We start from the raw sequence: 20,235 nt of genomic DNA on the forward strand, positions 1-20,235 counted from the left end.
AGACCTGGTGTCAGCGCCCAGTTCTTACTCACAGCAGGGTGCCCTGGAGAAGCCCACAGGAGTGGTCTAGATATCCTGGCAGCATTGCCCGCCTCCTCCCATCCTCCTCTTCTATGCCCTGCCCCCAGGGTAACTGCATCACCTGTGAGGGCCGGGTGGACAGTCAGGAGTACGCCAACATCCGCTCAGCCATGAAGGTCCTCATGTTCACGGACACGGAGAACTGGGAGATCTCGAAGCTTCTGGCTGCCATCCTGCACATGGGCAACCTGCAGTATGAGGGTGAGACCCCACGGTGCCCTGCTCCACAGTGACACACCCCACTCAGGTAGCCTGGCACCTGGCTTCTGGGTGCTGGCAGTGCTGTCTGTCACGGCGGTATCATCTGAGATGCAGGCTGGGAGGGATGCCATCCTGACGTCAGCCTCAGGGGTGGTAGGTACACTGTGTGGCAGTCTGACCACAAAGGTGAGGTGTTCGGAGCTGACTGAGACCCTTTAAGATCCTTTCCCCATTTGGTTTCTTAGGGTGAGGTGTCCCCAAGAGAGGGTATATCTTTGGGTTCATGCTATGGTGTGAATGACCAAACAGCAGTCTGTAAGGGGTGAGACAAAGCAGAGCATGTGCACTTATTTGGCACCACTGTGTCCTAGAGTGGGAGGTGGTCATTTGGAAGAAGGCACGGGTTCCATTCTGCCTTCTCACTGGTGCCCAGCATGGGTCCTGGCAGAGAAGAGGACTCTGGGAGGTTCATGCAGTGATGAATGTCCCCACAGCTAAGACAATCCCAGGCTAATACTGCTCTCAGGGTGCCCACCATGAGAACACGCCATGAGAATATTAATCAGATGTGCATTGGCCACACTGACGGTGCTCTCTGGGGACAGGGCAGGTCCCAGAGAATAGACATGGCCGCCTGCTCCTCCTCAGAGTCTCCCTGCCCCTGTTCCTCCCTTCCTGACACTGTGTCCCTTTCTGCTGGCAGCCCGGACATTTGAAAACTTGGATGCCTGTGAGGTCCTCTTCTCTCCGTCACTAGCCACAGCTGCTTCTCTGCTTGAGGTCAGTGCTCGCCTGTCTCTCTCTCTCTCTCTCTCTCTCTCTCTCTCTCTCTCTCTCTCTCTCTCTGAGGTCAGTTTCGGACTCAGTCGGCTGAGGGGGGAATTGGCTGTGGTGCCCTTGGACAGGAAAGTTCTGTTCAGTCAGGGGGCAGCTGTGTGTGGTCCTGGGCTTCTGTCACTACAATGGTGGCCTGGGCCAGGGCCCTGCAATACCTGGGAAGAACTGGGGAAGGGAGCCAACTGGGATGAAAGACAGTCAGGGTGGGGCTGGGCCGACACCTGGGCGCTTGCTCTAGGTGAACCCCCCGGACCTGATGAGCTGCCTCACCAGCCGCACCCTCATCACCCGTGGGGAGACAGTGTCCACCCCCCTCAGCAGGGAGCAGGCGCTGGATGTGCGGGATGCCTTTGTCAAGGTGGGTGAGTGGAGTGACCCTGTTCTCTCTGCCCCTCAGGAGTTTGAGGTGTTTCCAAGCTGGCCCTTGCTTCGGCAGCCCCTGGGCTAGGGTGCAGCTGGAGTCTCTGACTCTCTAGTGCCCAAGTTCCCTCTGTTGTCTTCTGAGCCCAAAGGCCAGGCATTCCACAGAAGTTGGCTCTGCGCTCTGCAGGGACGCCCCCAGGCTCGCTTTGATCAACTGTCCTCAGCTAGGACCAGACCCCTTAGGTCTTGTGAGGTCTGGCTGGATGGAAGATTCCAACCCTCATGTTGTATACCAACATGTGCTTGCCAATCACAAAGTCCCCAGTCTGTGCCAGCCCTGTGCTGGACTCTGGACCTTCAAGGTATTCAGAGGATGGGGATACACACAAGTGAAGTCGCTGGACCCCAAAGTGACCCCTTTCAGGGTCGGGGAAGCTTTAAGGCAGCAAATGAATTCCTGAGTCAGGAGTGTATGTGAGGTAGCAGGGATGGCCCAGTGAAGACTTGGGGGCGCTAATAGCATGGGTAAGGCTGGAACCAGGATCCAAAGGGTCTAGAAATGGGGACTGCCTCCTGGAAGGGTCTGTCTTATCCCACAGTTGATGGGTACCTTTCAGGGCATCTACGGACGTCTCTTCGTGTGGATTGTGGATAAGATCAATGCCGCCATCTACAAACCTCCCTCCCAGGAAGTGAAGAACTCTCGCCGGTCCATCGGCCTCCTGGACATCTTCGGGTTTGAGAACTTCGCTGTGAACAGGTAGTGTGGGGGACCCCACACCTGGGAAATGCCATGCCTCTGCATTTAGGCTCACTCACCCACCTCCAAGAGCACCCCAGGTTTGAGAAACCTAACTTTTGTCATCCTGGAGATCCCTTTCATGGCCAGCCCCAGCTCAGCTAAGGCTAGCCCAGCTGGATACTGAAGAAGCTCACGCTGTCCTGGGTACTTGGGAGGTGGTCTCTGGTCTCTGAGCTTATGGCCACAGTCACTTCAATTCTTGCAATGCAAGATGTCACAGCATCTCCCAGACTACCACACTGAGTAAGAGAGTTGAGGCTGCCACTCAGTTGCGCTGACATCAGGGCTTGTCAACTCTGGCCTCTCATTGATTCTATTATCTCCCTGTGATCCGCCTTCCCAGTGTTCTGACTCTTTCCCCTTATTGGTGGGCCCTAGGTGGAAAGAGCCCTGAGCCTAGCTCCAGCCAACCTCTCTCCTCTGATGCTCGGTGACCTTGGGCATGTCCTTTGCCTTGCCAGTCCCCAGAGTCTTCTGCATAGGGGGTTGAACTTGACATGCCCACCCCAGTCCACCCGATGGACTGAGCTTTGTGCCTGAGGTCACACGGTAGAGGCAGGGCCAGGTCTCGGTGACAGGAGGACCACATGTCCCTGCCCTCTGCCCTTCGTAGCTTTGAGCAGCTCTGCATTAACTTTGCCAACGAGCACCTGCAGCAGTTCTTCGTGCGGCACGTGTTCAAGCTGGAGCAGGAGGAGTATGACCTGGAGAGCATCGACTGGCTGCACATTGAGTTCACTGACAACCAGGATGCACTCGACATGATCGCCAACCGGCCGATGAACGTCATCTCCCTCATCGACGAGGAGAGCAAGTTCCCCAAGGTGGGCACGCCAACCCTCAGTTTCCCCATCTGCAACCCGGGACAAGCAACGTGAGCTTGCTCAGGTGCCTCGTGCTGGTTCCAGGGTGTTGACGCAGTGAGCAGGGGTCACCTGCGTTCTACTGGGTCCTGGGCCCTGGGTCCTGGGCTAAACCATGGAGATCTAAGTTCACAGCTGGTTCAGGATAGATGCTCATGATGGGTTATGATGGGTTATGATGGGAACATAGGATTGCCCTCAGGGAAAGTCATTGAGATTAGAGTCTTGCTATTGGCCATGCTATATGTCCTGGGTTCTGGACATCCTCCAGCCTTAACCGTCCAAGGATTTGCATCATGGGATTTTGCTGGCATAGATTGGGATGTGCACTCAGTGATGAGCAGTTCCAGTTCACCCACTTCACAGATGGGCATCGAGGCTCGGAGAACCTGTTGGGGGGATGGCAGGGGCAGCTGCTGAGAAAGATGGGAGGACGTAAGCAGGCGCCACTGGACGGCAGCATCTTGGCAGTGGCTCCTCTGCTCCCTCAGGGCACGGATGCTACCATGCTGCATAAGCTGAATTCGCAACACAGGCTCAACACCAACTACGTACCGCCCAAGAACAGCCACGACACCCAGTTTGGGATCAACCACTTTGCGGGGATTGTCTATTATGAGACTCAAGGTATGGGTGTGTGTGTGTGTGTGTCTGTGTCTGTGTCCATGTCAGTGTGTGTGTCCGTCTTTCTGCCTGTGCCCCACCCGTCCCTCTCCCTAGGCTAGGAGTGAGACCACATGGCACAGAGGTCAGAGGGGACAGAAGGGGCTACAGGAAGCATGCCATCCAGTGCTTTGCTTTTTGCTTTATTTTGGGAAAAAAAAAAAGACAAGATCTCACTATGGAGCCCCAGCTGGCCTGGAACTCACTATGTAGACCAGGCTGATGTGAAGCACAGAGATCCACTTGCTCCTGCCTCCTGAATTGTTTTCTTATGATACTGGGGGGTCAAAGCTATGCTATTCAAGTACTCCACCCCTGAGCTACATCCCCAGTCCTTCAGATGTTGATTAAAACACACACACACACACACACACACACACACACACACACACACATTTAATTGTGGCAAAAGCATCCACAATGCAAATTTACCCCTGTAACCACCTAACACTCTAATTCAGTGCCACGACACAGATTTACAACACTGAGAGTCTTCACCACCGCCCTTTCCAGAGCTTTCCATGACTCCACACAGAGGTCAGTCCACCATCAGTTACCCCATCCTTCACCACCTGGCCCAACACCTCCATTCTCCCTTCTGTTGCTATGACCTCGCCACCTAGGTACCTCGTGTAAGTGGAGTCATACCATCTGTCTCTTAGAGTCTGGCTTACATGGCTGATTACAGTTCCGTCCGGGTTTATCTACGTTGTGACATGGGTCAATTTCCTTCGTTTTCATGGCTACTATTCTGCCATGTGATATACCATACTGCGTTCTTCTTCGTGTACTGATGGGAACATGGGTGGTGCTGTGGGCATGGGGTCTATGTGAGTTCCTGCTCACAGGAGGGGCTCTGTGCTCTTTTGTGCAATGGGGAAACTCAGGCTCAAAAGGGAACTAAACTGTTCTTCTATGACCTGATATAGCCTAACAGCACTGGAGGGGACATGTGGACATCTTCCCCCTCCCAACCCATCCCAAGGGCATGCAGCTGGCTCACTTAAAGCTGACAGTCAGTAGTTAAATGCTCTTCCAGAGACACTGAGCTCAAGTTAGGTGGTTCACAATTGCCTGTGGCTCCAGCTCTAAGGGATCCAATGCCCTCTGTGCTACCCACCCTCACATGTCATAGACATACAGAAGGATAAATCTTGCTGGGTATGGTGTTGAACTCAGAAGGGAGTAGTGTAGAAAGAGTAGAGACAGGGGGATCTCTGTGAGTTCTGAACTAGCCAGATCCACAGTCTGTCTTAAAAGCAAATCTTTAAAAAATGCTGACGTGAGCATTGGTGGTGCACGCCTTTAATCCCTGCACTTGGGGGGCAGAGGCAGGTGGATCTCTGTGAGTTTGAGCCCAGCCTGGTTTACAGAGTGAGTTCTAGGACAACCAGGGCTATACAGAGGAACCCTGTCTTAAAAAATGAGAGGGGGGGGGCTGGAAATTAAGTAGGGGTGAAAACCCAGCTCACCCTGCCTGCAGTCCTGCAATCTCTGCAGCTTTGAAGCTTTCCTGCTGAGAGTCTGGCTTCCACCCTGGTGTGAAAGGCCAGCCCCAAGTTGGCATTCACTGTGGGTGTAATACTGACATCCTGTCCATTGTCCTGAAGGGTCCCACCCAGGGCCCAAAGCCCCCTGACATTCAGAGCAATCTAGGGCCATGTGGCAGGCTCCCTTATGAACTGGTTCAGAAATCAGTGGGTATATACATGGTTCTACCTTTCTCCTCCCAGACAGGGACACCAAAATCTTGAGAGGGACCTTCATGTCACACGAGGTGGGCATAGCTCTAATAAGAGATCCTGCCATTGTAAAACTTACCCTTCCATCGCCATGACACCAGGCCCAGGATCTGCCCTAAGAGGTGGCCCAAGTCCTGTACCTGACAATGTTTTCACCCCTCAGGCATTTCTAGCCTGTGGGTACCTCATCTTCTGTACTGCTCCAGTTCCTCTATCTCCGAGAATGGCAGTGCCCTCTGGGTGTGGGGATCCTCCCTGGGTTGGCACTAGGGTCCTGGGTTCGAGTGTTCACTCTGCCATGGCTTGCTGCTCTGACTTCACTGAAATCAGTCTTCTCCCTCGTCACATGGAGGAGATAGTAAGTGCCTGTCCCAGTGTCAGGCAGGGCTGACACTGTAAAATACACGGCTCTGTCTAGTCAGGAGGTGGTGGTGTTTAGTTGTCTTGCTGGTGACTTTATAGCATCAACATGTGGTCTCTTTCAGGGGGTCATGGACTCTGGCATCTTAGTTTAAAAAGCTCATAGTGGCTTAGGGATGACCCAGAAGGTAGCCTCGCTCTCTCCTTGAGACAGAGACCTGCGGGCAGGGCTATGTGTTTGGGGGATTGATTGCCCTCATTTCCTCTGTGATATTGGTAAGCCCATGTCCTCTCCAGACTCAGTGTCTCTACCATTGAGGAACGGATGTGGGTAAGCTAGGTGAATTCTATAGGTCCTTCTGGCTCAGATGTCGTGGGTTTGGGGAGCCCCTGCTGGAGGAGCCATGATGACTTTTTGTCACTTCCAGGCTTCCTGGAGAAGAACCGGGACACCTTGCATGGGGACATCATTCAGTTGGTCCACTCTTCCCGGAACAAGTTCATAAAGCAGATTTTCCAGGCTGACGTTGCCATGGTAAGGCTGTTGGATGTTCACCTTGGGAGGCAGGTTCAAATCCAGACCCCACCCTGAGTCTTGTCCATCCATGGAGCCCCTTGAACTTCAGACTAGGGACAGGGGACAGGGCTTAGCTGGGCATCCAGAAGGGAAGGTCTACAAAATGCTTCTGTCTAGTCCTGGTTTACTGACCCAGGATATGACTGGGGTATGAGGCTCAGAGAAGGAAGGGCTGTGTGGGAGGTCACTTGGGACTTGGGGCTGGCTTTACCTTGGAGGTCCCTGTGCTAGATATAAGGGGAGACACAGGACAGGTGTGGCATGCTGGCCACCCAGACCCTGAGACTATCCACTCTGCCCCCATGTGAAGCCCAGCAAAGGTCACTTGGAGTTTCTTGCTGGGCTGCTTTTCCTTCATTCCTTCCCAGGGCCCCGAGTGGGGGTGGGGTTGGCAGGGAGGGCAGAGCCACCTTTCTCCGGTGCCTGTGCCGAGTCTGAGCTGATTGGGAGGTGGCCAGAGCCTTGACCTCTATCCCAGGCCCACCCCATCCTGACTCTCTCGCCCATGCCCCCTTCTGCCTCTCACCTGCCTGTGGTTCCCCTTATAGTTTCTCTGTGGTTATTCACCCGGCACGGTCGGCCAAGCAGCGGCTTCCGTGAAGGTAAAAGCCCCAGCCAGGGGCTCAGGATGACCGTGATGGGAGAGCTCAGCCCTATGGGGCTGACTCCAAGGGAGAGAGGGCTGGATTTTTTTGTCTTTTGAGGAGTGTGTTTTGTGTGTGTGTGTGTGTGTGGAGTGGTTTTTGGAGTGGCTTTTGTTTTGAGTTGTGTGTGCTGCAGTAATCTTGGTTTCCTAAGGGGGAAACTGAGGTCCACAAGAAGAAGGTAGGAGAAGGTTCCCTAAGTCTTTTCTGCCTCACGTCTGTTATTATATACCCTGTGTCCGTGGGCCCTAGGGACTCAGTGGGACTCTCTCTGATGACATACTTAATTGTAGACACAGGTGGTCTTCTGTTCTGCAGATTCAGGACTGAGGTCAAGGAGGGGAGGGGGCTTCCTTCACCTTAATAACAATCTTGAGGGGGTTCAGCTAGGATAACTGCCTTGGTCTCTGCCCCCTCAGGACTTGGCTGCCATGCTGCTTCCGGTCACAAAGGTGTTAGAGGCCTCAGCTACCACACTGTCCCACCTCCTCTTTGCTTCTCTCTTCCCAGTTCCCTCTCTCCTCTCTGCCTAGGGATGACCTCTTATTTGGTCTGCTCCTGGGCGATCCCAGAGCCCTGGGATAGATCCAACACCCTGGGGAATAAGGGGAGGGTTATGTACCAAGCCTGTCTTATAGGGGCTATCTTCCCTTCTGTGGGTGACACTGGTCCCCGCACTCATCACACACACACACAGAACATGTTTTATCCTGGCTATGATACAAATAGACATTCCAGCAGTGATTGAATGTGACCTTGGACAAGTCCCTTCCCTGTGCTGAGAGAGGTTCCACTGTCATGTGACACAATTATGTCATCTAGAATCAGGTGGCCCTGGGCTGCCCTGAGGCATCAGACAAGAGTCTGTGAATGTGTGCGTGCATGCATGTGTGGTGTGTGTGTGTGTGTGTGTGTAAGCCAGAGGGACACCCCAGATGTTGTTCCTCAGAAGCCATACATTTTGCTTTTCTCACTGGCCTGGACCTCACCAAGTAGGTTAGGCAGGCAGACCAGTGAGTCCCGATTCCGTTCTGCCTGTCTTGTCCCCCCAGCACTGAGATTACAAGGGTGTTCCGTCCAATTTACCTTTTCATGTGTGGGTTTGGGGGACTGAACTCAGGTCTCCATGCTTGCAAGGCAGGAACTGTGCCAAGTGAGCTACGTCCCCGGCCAAGAGAGATCCTGCAAGCACTGGAAGCTTGGCTGCTGCCTTGTGGGAATTGGCCCGGGGAGAGCATCTTAGCTATAGCTCTTCTGTCAGGGTGGATGCCATAGCGCCTGCTTCCGGGAACCTAATCCCTCAAGCTTGAGCAAGTCCCCAGTCCCTGAGTTCTCACCCTTTCCGGGCTTCACAACCTGCCCTGACCTATTGACTTGGGGACCAGTGAAGCGGAGGAAGGCCACCTTCCCACATGTGGGGTGTAACCAGATGAATGTCCCATCCCAGACATATCTGCAGGACAGCTGCTCACTCCTGCCTGCCATGTGCCTGCTCACTGGCAGACACCTGACACCATGATGGCTTCATCTTCCCTCAGATCCATTTTGTCCCCATTTCATGCCAGCCTTTGGACTATTGGCCTCAGTCTTTACCTCACCCCCGAGCACTCCCAGATACCCCAGGATCCCATAATCACCAGGAAGGAGGCTGTCCCTGAATAAAACAGAACCAGATGAAAACTCGGTGGCCGAGGCTGGGAGAGCAGACTCCACACCCTCAATCACCCATTCACCCACGTGCAGGCACACACTCGTTCAACCTACAAACGCTTCCTGAGTGTCTCCATATACCACACATTGCCTAGGTCCCAGGGCATAAGCGGTGAATGCAGAGACACAAAACTAAACCCTGTTCTCAGTCTTGGGCTCTAGCAGAGGGGAGCAGTGAGAGAGTCCGTAAAAGATTAAAGCAGCTGTGCTGTGTGTGTGTGTGTGGGGGGGGGGTTACGTTTGAGGACGGGGGCGGTGACAGGCCCTGGGATCACTCATGAGGCTCAGGACAGGCCTTACTGGGAAATGAAGGCACTGCCCTCCCCCAGGGGGACTTTGCAGGAAGAGGGACGCACATGTGCAAAAGTCCCAAGTGTACCCCGGGCAGAACCAGAAGGCCAGTGTGCCAGAAAGAGTGCCAACAGATTGGGGACCAGAGGCTCCTGGAGCAGATCCTGGAGCTATCGTGGATCCTTGTAGGGCCATTGGGTATCCTTGGAGTGAGGAGGGCAACGTGGCTGGTTTTCCAGCCCCGCCCCCACTCCGCTGCTCTGTGAGTGGAGTGGTTAGTGCTGGGCATGGTGACAGGGCAGGACGCTGAAGTGGGAAATGAGCCAGCCAGGCTGAGGCTGGAGCCGGCTGCTGGGAAACATGAGTGACATCTGACCCTGGGAAGGACCTGCACATTTGTCCCAGATGAGAGAAGGGGCAGGAGGGAGTTCCTAAGGGTTTGGTTGTACAGCTTTGGAAAGGTGACAGTCTATGCACCGTGGAGGACAGGTGACCAAGGGGTTGACCTGTGTCCCGGTGCACACACAGCAGTGAGTGTGCCCAGGCTCTGGTGACATATTAGTAGGCAAGGCAGACCCAGCCTGTTGTCATGGGGTGCCAACAAGGAGGACAGACAGAAGGGGAACAGCTTCAGGATGACAGAATCAAGAAGGGCACATGTGCCCTGTTTAGTATTATATGTGTTCTCAGCATGTGTGTACATGTGCCACAGAGTGAGCATGCCAGTGCATGTCATGCATGTGCATGCAGGGTGTGTGCTGTGAGGAAAGTGTGGCATGTGTTCTTAGTGGGTGCATGTCATATATATGCACAAGTGCTGTAGTGTGCTTGCTGTGTGCGGGTGCTGCGGGGGATGGGTAGAGGGCACGTATGTTCGGAGTATGCATGTCACATGTTGCCTTGTGTGCTTTATGGCATATGTCCAGCAAGTGTGCTGAGCGCCATGGTCTTAGCATGTTTGTGCCGTGTGTATGCATTTATGCTGGATGGTTATGCATGCTGTGTGTGAATTAAATACACTGTCCTGTAGGGTATGCATTTGTGAGTGATTTGTGTTGTATATACACGCTTGGTGTGAGCAAGTCGTATATGGTGCATATGCTATATGGTGCATGCTGCATGCATGTTGTATGTATGCATGTGGATGTCTGTGCTGTATACATCATGTGTGGCCTGCATGTTCAGATGTTGCCTGTGTGTATAATGCTGTATAATGTACATGCGTGTATGTACGTGTGTATGGTTTGTGTGGGTGTGTATGCACTGTGGGATGTGTGCACTTGGTGCGTGTGTACTATCTGCATATAGTGTACATTGTGTGTGTGCACTGTCTTGTGAGCCGCGAGCTCTGTATGCATGTGCTGTTGCTGAATCAAGAACTGTTGGTCCAAAGCTGATGTCACCCTATCCCTAAATCCCCTGAACAAAATTTTGCATGTTTCGCAATAAAACTTAAGATGAAAAATACTTCATGTTTTAGACCCCAAAACATTTGCTTTCCTGCAGGCTTCATTAGAAGTTATGGTATGTCACCTAGATTTAGTACCGGCTAAGCGTCTTTACCCCCCCAAATTCCTCATACATGTGCTTTTGCACCAAAATCTTTTTTAATATTTATTTATTATGTACACAATATTTTGTCAGTGTGTATGCCTGCAGGCCAGAAGAGGGCACCAGACCCCATTACAGATGGTTGTGAGCCACCATGTGGTTGCTGGGAATTGAACTCAGGACCTTTGGAAGAGCAGACAATGCTCTTAACCTCTGAGCCATCTCTCCAGCCCCTGCACCCCAAATCTTAAAGTATTTATTTTATATATATGCGTGTGTGTGAGAGAGTGTATGTGGTATGCGGGAGCCCTCGGAGTCAGCAGAGGTGTCAGGTCCCTGGAGCTGGTGTTAAAGGTTGCTGTGAGCTACCACGTGGGTACTGGGACCCTGGGACCTTTGCAAGAGCAGTGAGCACTTTTATCTGCTGAGCCATCTCTCTACCCGCACCCCAGAGTTCTGATACTGAAGGATATGATTGACGTATAACTCTAAGACTATAAAATCTTACATAAAATCAAGTTAGCTAATGAATCCTCATACAGAAATGGCCAGGAGAACAGTATGTGTTACTCCCATGCTCTCTCTTGTCTGAGTCTGGCCATGGTCCAGAAGCTTTGTTTCCTGCTCCCTTGACAGTGGGTCTTCCCTAGTCCCCCTTCTCCCTGTTATTTTGCGATGTTCTGAGAGGCACCATATAAACAGGGTGCAGAGCCCGCACAGCAGCTGGGAGAACAACCTGCCTTTGCAGGAGGATTATCCAGATCACCCCCACTGCCTCCAGCCTGCCTGCTAATCCCACCAGCAGAGCAGAGGAGGCCATGAGCAGTGCTGGCTCCTCCCAGGCCCCCAGCCGGGAGTAGTGACCATCCCAGGTGGTTGCTTACTGCACTAGAACCCCTTCCCCGATCCTGTCAGAGGGGTAGATGGCAATGTTGCTTCACTTAGGTAACAGTGGAGACTCAGCACCCTTTAGTGGCTAGCCTCAGCCAGATATGGAGTTTGAATTTAGGTGTGCCTGACTCCTGAATTTAAGATGACTCCAGCATCCTGAGGATATCAAGTCTGAACTCCTCATTTATATAGGGAGGGAAAAGGTCTCAGAGATGGAAGGCTGCTGGTCCAGAGTCTCCCAGCTGGTGGTGGGGAGGGGGCACAGAGGGACAGTACTGGGGGTCCTAGGGAGCTCCCTGGAGTGGGTGTCTGAGGTCCATGCTCCATCTCAGACCAGGAAATCCTCAACTACCCACATACCCAGGCTCTGACCTTGGTGGCCTTGCCTGGTCCTTTTCTCCCTCCTGAACAGCTGCTGGGGGCTGGGAGGGGGAAGCTGTGGCCCCTCCCATCACTGTCTGTCTGTCCCCCGCCACAGGGTGCGGAGACCAGGAAGCGCTCGCCCACACTCAGCAGCCAGTTCAAGCGGTCGCTGGAGCTGCTGATGCGCACCCTGGGCGCCTGCCAGCCCTTCTTCGTGCGTTGCATCAAACCCAATGAGTTCAAGAAGCCCATGGTGAGCCTTGGGGGGAAAGGTGGTGGGGAGGTGGGGGGCAAGATGCATGGGGGAGGTGGGCCGTGCAAGGTCTTGTCCTTTCTGGAGACCAGAGGGCTTGTAAAAGGCAACCTCCCATCTGAGTGACTGTACATACGTCATACGCTGCTGCCCTGTGCCTCAGTTTCCTTGAGAGAGAAAGCAGGAGCCATAGCAGCCACCTCTTCCCTGAGACCATTGCTTGAAGTTTGCAGGGTGCTATTAAGTGCTTAGTAAATAGTAGTGTGGCTTATTGCCATGGCCCCTCCTTTGAAAGGTCCCCTCCCGTCAGTTCAGTGTCCACCCCCTTCAGGAAGGCCCTCTGGACTCATCTGCGCAGATGTCCTTCTGTTTGAGTGACAGCATTTGTTAGCCCTTCCATAGGCCGGTAATAGCCCCCTTCAGCAAGCTGCCTATGAGGAAGTGAAGGTTGTCACATCAGGGCTGGGGTTTTTGAGGGGCTTAGATCCCTTGGGCTGCCTCGCCCTAGCTCCTGGCCAGAGCAGGAGGCCCTGAGGGGTTGTTTATCCAGAGAGGGAGAGAGGGCCAGGGGAAGCTGGGTGTGGGGCTTAGGCAGGGAAGGAGGGAAAGCTGGGGAAAGTGGCCCAGAGGGAGAGGAAATGACCGCGGAAGCCGGCCTTCCGCACACCCTGTCCCCGCAGGAAATCATGTCCCAGAGTGGGTGAGTCCTGTCCTCTTCGGACTTCGGGGCCCTCTGGAGCAGGACATGCAGGCTGGGCATTTTTCCCAGCCCAGGCTTTTTGGGGTCTGTAGTCTCCACCTTTTTAGTGGCCTCCTTACCTTCCTCTCTGTCTGCTGCTTCCCGCTGCCTCCTGCCAGTACGCTGCCTATAATGACATTATATGTGTAGCCCTACCTGCTCTAGCCTGATCCCAGAAAGCCCCTGGGTTCACTTTCCCCATTTTCTTTCCATTTGAACTTGGGATATAGTCCTGCCCTGAGCCATCCATTGGCTTCTATGTGACAATTCAAAGAACACGCTCTTCCTAAGGCACTACAGCCAGCCCCTGGAGAGCTGTTTAAATAACCATGGATCTGTAATGGGGGCCACATGAAGGGTGGCCTGGGGTTGTGTGGAGTACCACCTCCTGGCAGCCTGCACTGTGCCTTGACCCAGGCTCTACTGCCCCTTCCACGCTCCCCAGAGCAGGCCTTGGACTTTCAAGATTCTATCCCTTCCCACATGCTCACCCGCCTCCAGATCTGTCCCTCAGTATCTATGAGGCCTCCTGTGTCTCCCAAGAGACACTGTAGTGACATTTCATTTGTATTTTAATAAATAAAGCTTGCCTGAAGATCAGAGAGTAAAACAGCCCCACTGGTCAGTCTTACAGACTGGGCAGAGGAGACACACACCTTTAATCCCAGTAGCCACACTAGTTGCCATAGAAACCGGGTGATGCATGACTTTAATCCCAGTGGTGCACGACTTTAATCCCAGAACTAGAGAGGAATGTAAAATGGGGGGAGACAGCTCTCAGTCATAGATTCCTGGAGGCAGGATCGCCATTTTTGGACTGAGGTTGAGGTAAGAGCCAGGGACTGGCTGCTTTGCTTTTCTGACCTTCAGGTTGAACCTCAATTTCTACCTCTAGTTTTTATTAATCGTGCATCAGGACACGGACATTTTCTGTGATCTGATCCTATAGCACATGGTTGTCCAATCCCAGGTCTTCACGTCATGCTGCCACTTGGGTTTGACCAACAGTCCTGGGATCCTGCCTTGCTTTGCTCCCCACGATCCCAGAAGCCTTGGCCTCTGTATGTTTCTGTCTGGGCTGGTCAATGGCAGGGCAGGCCTTGCTTCCCAGCAGTGGCCTTGCCCTGATGCCTTTGGTTCTGGCCCGGCAGCTCTTCGACCGGCACCTGTGTGTACGGCAGCTGCGATATTCGGGCATGATGGAGACTATCCGCATCCGGCGCGCAGGCTACCCCATCCGCTACAGTTTTGTGGAGTTTGTGGAGCGCTACCGTGTGCTGCTGCCTGGGGTGAAGCCAGCATACAAGCAGGTACGAGGCTGGGCAAGCCACAAGGGAGAGAACTCCAGGTTTACGTGGGACTGGAGCTTGGCATCTACTTGGCCACATCAGGTACTGCTGCAAAGAGGGAGCAGATGGAAGGACGTATTTGAAGACCTCGGCTGTCATGGTGGTTGCCATCCAGTTGGCTTGAGGAGAAAATAGATGTTCACCGAAGGCAGGGTCGACAGACTTGACCCCAGTCTTAAGAAAGACACTTGGGGGCCTTTCTGTGGGCTATACCATCAGTACCCTTGTTTTCCACCCAGGGTGACCTCCGAGGGACATGTCAGCGCATGGCTGAGGCCGTGCTGGGCACACATGATGACTGGCAGATTGGCAAAACCAAGATCTTTCTAAAGGTGAGCGCAGTCTGCCCTGATGGCCATGGCTCTGCCACGTCTGGAGCCCTGCACACATGGGGTGTATCTGATGGCTGTGTGAGCATCAGAAATAATTTATAGCTGGGCGGTGGTCGCACATGCCTTTAATCCCAGCACTAGGGAGGCAGAGGCAGATGGATCTCTGTGAGTTTGAAGGTAGCCTGGTCTACAAGAGCTAGTTCCAGGACAGGCTCCAAAGCTACAGAGAAACCCTGTCTCGAATAACCAAAAAAAGAGAAATAATTTATAATTATTCATAAAATAATGTTTAATCATTATTGATTATTAATAAAATATTTACTAAGTAATAATGATTGATTATTAATAATTATGATAAATAATGGGGCCAGGTGCTGGCCCAGGTTAGAGTCAGATGACCAGATGTGGGTTACCTTGTCAGACCCCATAGTGGGGACTCAAACCCTGGCCTGTGGCTCTCAGCCTGGGAGCTGAGGATAAGCCATTCAGCATTTCTGTCCACTCTCGTGTCTGTGACAGACTGGGCCTGGGGTGGCCTAGAGTGGACCTCAGGTCCCTTCTTGTGGTTTTTGGCAGGCAGGGTTCGGGAGGGTCAGCTGTGCACTGTCTTTCCCCGCTCTGTCTTAGCACCAGGGACAGCAGTTACAGTTTCTGGCTCCCACAGCCTCCTAGGCGACGGTGGGAGAGAGCAAGACCTGGGCCTGAGCAGTCATGGCCCTGGAGAGCCGCTGCATAGGGACAGCTTGGGCTTCCCTATTTCCATTTCCTCTGTTCTGGTGACAGAGCAGGGCTCTTCCTCTGTGGGGGCGGGGCTGAGTGCAGGACGTCCGGGAGAAGGAGGGGGAGGAAGCCTCCTTTAGCGGGGTCTTTTCTCTTGGTGAGGGCTTTGAGTCAACCCCTGCACCTCCCATGTCCTTGTTTCTGCATTGGGAAATATGTTTGCGTTCCTTCTGTTCCTTGATTGCTGGCTGGAGAGTGAGTTCTGTGTGCCAGGCATCCCACTGCCTTCCTGCTAGTGCTATGGGAGAGGAGCTCTTGTGCCCAACTCATAGGTTCAGAGAGAAGCGAGTGACCGAAGCCAGGCTGAGGGATGCAGGGAATGGGCTGTCGACCTGGGATGGTCAAGTGCCAGGCATGGGTTGGCAGAGAGAACAGACAGAATCACGATGGCATCTAAAGTCAGAAAAATCAGAGGAACACCGTTGTCCCCATGTGCACCCACCTGCATTCTTTAGGAATCCTTCAAGAGCCTGCATGACCCAGCCCCAGCTGTCCGTTCACCCGTCCACCCATCTGTCCATGCACTGAGAAGGCCATGGCTGAGTCTCACCCAGAGTCGAGTAAGACAGATGTTTATCGTGAGACTCAAAGGCCAGACTCCTCCACACCACCCAGCACTGTGCCTACCCATGGACCATTCCTTCCATCTATTCATTGATGAACCAGTGAATTTCAAATTTCATCCAAGAGGCCGGGGGACGGGGCTTGGGAAAGAGTTTGGGGAAGGGCTGGAGGTGTCAGTGGGGTCTGGCATGGTCTTGAGTGCAGGGACGAGGTATATGCTGTGGGTTTGTTTGGGAGACCGGAGGAAGGTTGTCCAACTCATATGAAGGAGAGGCTCAGAGGGGGAACGGTAGACACCAGGAGCATCCTGGTAAGGAGTGTGCTGCCAAGATCCTGGAGAGAAAAGGTAACAGGGTCCAGGGGTGAAATGGTGACAGAGGAAGCCAGGATGTGACTGTTGAGTCTCTTCCCTCAGTCTAGTGAAATGAGGTGCCTCTGGCTCCTCTGGTCTCCTCCCCAGGCCTCTGGGGAACAGCCATAATCTCTGGTAGCAAAGGAGGTCACTGCACAGGCCCTAGCAGGGTTAGGAGCTTGAGGTGCACACAGAGTCCTAAGCCGGAGTTACGACAGAAGGAGACGGGTCCTACCTGGACTGAGCAGGCAATCTTGGGGGGACAGTACTCACGAGCAGGCAGTCTTGAGGGACAGTACTCAGGAGCTCTGCCTTTCAGGACCACCATGACATGCTGCTGGAGGTTGAGAGGGACAAGGCCATCACAGACAGAGTCATCCTCCTTCAGAAGGTCATCCGGGGCTTCAAGGACAGGTCTGTGTCAACAGCTTCTGCTCCCTTAGCATCCCCTCTGCTCCCACACGGACACAGGGACAGGCATGCAAGCCCATGGTGCACACACGGAAGCCATCACACACGTGTCCAGCACTTGCACACGATCACAAGGTCATCCAAGGATCACAAAGCTCTACCAAGTCATGTAAACCAGACCACACACTAGCTTGTTCCTCCTGCACACGTGGAGGCGAGAGGTATATTCACAGATATTTTATAAGTTACAAGGTGTCGCCACCTCATATTCTACATTCAGAACATGCGTATATCTGTGATGGTCCACACACGGGCAAGGCCGGTTCTAGAGTGTGATGCAGGTGTCACAGAAACCCACAGCCTGCCTCCCTTCTACCAGCCTCTCCCCCTCCCCTGCCTTTCCTCCTGTTTTCGCCACCATCCGCCTCTCTGAGCGTGCTGGCCCTGGAGCGCTGGCCGGTGCCATGACGTGTCTGTCCACCCTTCCCTCCTGTTTCCCAGCAAACACTTGCGGTTCCTTTGTGGCTTCTGTCCCCATCAGACGTGACTGTGGTATCTGAGGAGCAGCCTACTGTGTGCCGGAGACTGGTATCAGGCTCTTCAGAGGCAGACAGTGATGGGGCTCTGGGTCCAGCCTCCTAGGTCTACACTCCCTCACCTACAAAGTGAGGGGGTTGGACAACTTCAAGCTCTCTCTTTCACATTATTTCAGTATTGACTTGGCCCACATATCCACTCTCTCAGCAAGCATCTTCCGAATTTCTGCTTTAAAGGCCAGGCAGGAAGGATAGGCGTTACGCCTCATCTCTTCCAGGAGGTGGCGCTGTGGTACGGAGGTTCCATACCTTGCCCGAGATCACATAGCTTGGGGATCACAGGACGGGCTCAGTGTGCTATTTGGGCACAGCTGGGCCCTGGCTGACTCTGGCCACCAGCTGTCCGCTCTGGAGTCACTCATCGCTGCCCCCTTTCAGGTCCAACTTCCTGAAACTGAAAAGTGCCGCCACACTGATCCAGAGGCACTGGCGGGGGCACTACTGTAGAAGGAACTATGAGCTGGTAAGTCTCGCTTCCCAGATTCTACTGGGCTGGCCATGGAACGGCTGTGTTGCCTTGGTTACAGGACTTAACCTGAATCCAGGGATGCCCCACCCAGCCCTACCTTTCCGTCAGTCAAATCTCCGGTCTAGCTCTAGTGGCTGTCCTGTGGGATTTTGGAATGTTTTGGTGGGTTAAAGCATAGAGAGACTGAGACCTTGGGAAGATCCAGGAGAGACCTGGTCGCTTGCAACTCTGGAATATCCGGCTGCACCCTGCACTTGGTGTAGGAAGGTGGACAAAAAGAACACGGGTTAGTTAAGGCTGGAGTTTCTGGAAGGAGGCAGGCCTCACTGTGGGACCCAGGTAGCTTGGTGGGTCCAGTCTGATGAAGGACTGTGCTCTGAATGTTGCTGCTGGCCTCGTCCGTCTGGGCTGGAGCTCAGGTCTGAGCAGGGCTTGCTGTCCTTGCAGATGCGGCTTGGCTTCCTGCGGCTACAGGCCCTGCACCACTCCCGGAAGCTGCAGCAGCAGTACCGCTTGGCCAGACAGCGCATCATCAAGTTCCAGGCCCGCTGCCGAGCCTACCTGGTGCGCAAGGCCTTCCGGCACCGCCTCTGGGCCGTGCTCACCGTGCAGGCTTATGCCCGAGGCATGATTGCCCGCCGGCTACACAGGCGCCTCCGGGCCGAGGTGAGGGGTTTCCTGAGACCCAAGAGTGGGCGGCTTGTTGGTGTGTGCCGCCCCACGCAGGTGTCTCCCCACCCCTGCCCTGGTGCTGGCGGAGGATGCCAGAGACAGAAGGGAGACTTTCCACTCTGCCTGATCTCAGGACAGGCCAGAGACCTGGCTCTGGGATCCACAGGGCCCCACACCTGTGCGACCTGGGGACCAACTCAGCCTAGGGGCGCTGGGCGTGGGGTGAGGCCGGGCTGTGACAAGGGCTGCACATATTTCTATGTCCACGCGGCTGCTCCTTTCCTCAGTACCGGCGGCGTCTTGAGGCAGAAAAGATGCGGCTGGCAGAGGAGGAGAAGCTCCGGAAGGAGATGAGCGCCAAGAAAGCCAAGGAGGAGGCGGAGCGCAAGCATCAGGTAAGCCCGGACCTCGGAGCTGTCCTGGGTTGCTGCTCTGCAGTCTGACTCCAGCTTGTCCCTGCCATCTTCCTCCCTCCTGGGAGATACTTCCTGGTTCCATCAGCCCACAGCTGCTGAACTCTCACGTGGGGTGTGGGATGGAGCTGGAATCAGAGGGCTATGCCCACAGCACCTTCCTGGTTAGCAGTGGCACCCAGAGCAAAAGCCTGCCAGGAGAGTGACCAGGGTCATGTAGCCTGACTCAGGCAGCCAGTCACAAGTGCCACCGAACACTGAAGTGTGGCTTGTCTAAAGGCCATGGCTAAAATTGGGAGGTGCACACAATGATGAAGACTTAGCTGAAGAGGGGGAGGATGTAAGGTACCCATGTGATTTTATATTTGATTATATGCGAAGTTGATATTTGGGAAATATGACCCAAATCATTAAAACATTGTTAATATTAGTTTTTAAAACATCATCATCATTATTTTGCCTTTTAAACATGGCTTATATTAACCTTTCAGTCAGTTCTAGTACAGTTCCCAGCCCCATGGCCCAGGACTTCTGGCACGGAGGCAGGGTGGGCAAGGAGGCAGGGGCAGGCATGGAGTCAGGGTGGGCACGAAAAGGGGAATGCTAGAGGAGGTGTTCTCTGTGGTCCAGGGGTGCTGGACATCTCTCTGGCCCAGACGGGGGCTGTGAGCATAGTCAGCCACCCTGTGTCAGGATCCTGGTGGAGTCAGGGTTGCTTCTGCTGGTCTCTCCGGCTCCCTGAGGACAGCTGTTCTCTGAGGCCATGTTGCTGGGTGCTGACTTACTTCCTCTCCATCACCCTGCCTTCAGGAGCGTCTGGCCCAGCTAGCCCGTGAGGATGCGGAGCGGGAGCTGAAGGAGAAGGAAGAGGCCCGGAGGAAGAAGGAGCTCCTGGAACAGATGGAGAAGGCCCGCCATGAGCCCATCAGCCACTCAGATATGGTGGACAAGATGTTTGGCTTCCTGGGGACTTCAAGTGGCTTGCCAGGCCAGGAGGACCAAGCACCTAGCGGCTTTGAGGTACTAGGACTTCGGGGCAGGATTTCCTGACATGTAATGCTGGTCTGAAGCGGAGTGGAGACAGCAGCCTAGCTGCCTCCGCTCCAGCCCTGCTGGCTAACGCTTGGGACGCAACCCCCCAGGACCTGGAGCGAGGGCGGAGGGAGATGGTGGAGGAGGACGTGGATGCAGCCCTACCCCTGCCTGACGAGGATGAGGAGGACCTCTCTGAGTACAAATTCGCCAAATTTGCTGCCACGTACTTCCAGGGCACGACCACACACTCCTACACCCGGAGGCCCCTCAAGCAGCCGCTGCTCTTCCATGATGATGAGGGTGACCAGCTGGTGAGGCTGCCTGCAGCTGG

General features: G+C 54.0%; 1 protein-coding gene across 1 annotated transcript in view; it reads left to right on the top strand.

Moving 5' to 3' along the window:
- Positions 1–20,235, top strand: part of Myo7a (myosin VIIA) — a 65,712-nt gene that overhangs the window by 23,724 nt on the left and 21,753 nt on the right. The window contains exons 9-24 of the mRNA XM_013350175.2: positions 129–282; positions 986–1,062; positions 1,358–1,477; positions 2,100–2,242; positions 2,898–3,108; positions 3,639–3,774; positions 6,341–6,447; positions 12,055–12,192; positions 14,083–14,241; positions 14,520–14,612; positions 16,628–16,722; positions 17,694–17,778; positions 18,232–18,450; positions 18,744–18,851; positions 19,680–19,889; positions 20,012–20,215. Coding sequence (XP_013205629.1) covers positions 129–282; positions 986–1,062; positions 1,358–1,477; positions 2,100–2,242; positions 2,898–3,108; positions 3,639–3,774; positions 6,341–6,447; positions 12,055–12,192; positions 14,083–14,241; positions 14,520–14,612; positions 16,628–16,722; positions 17,694–17,778; positions 18,232–18,450; positions 18,744–18,851; positions 19,680–19,889; positions 20,012–20,215 — 2,259 coding nt within the window. The remainder of the gene's footprint in view (positions 1–128; positions 283–985; positions 1,063–1,357; positions 1,478–2,099; positions 2,243–2,897; positions 3,109–3,638; positions 3,775–6,340; positions 6,448–12,054; positions 12,193–14,082; positions 14,242–14,519; positions 14,613–16,627; positions 16,723–17,693; positions 17,779–18,231; positions 18,451–18,743; positions 18,852–19,679; positions 19,890–20,011; positions 20,216–20,235) is intronic.

Source organism: Microtus ochrogaster, chromosome 22 (genome assembly GCF_000317375.1).
Source record: "Microtus ochrogaster isolate Prairie Vole_2 chromosome 22, MicOch1.0, whole genome shotgun sequence".
Lineage (NCBI taxonomy): Eukaryota > Metazoa > Chordata > Mammalia > Rodentia > Cricetidae > Microtus > Microtus ochrogaster.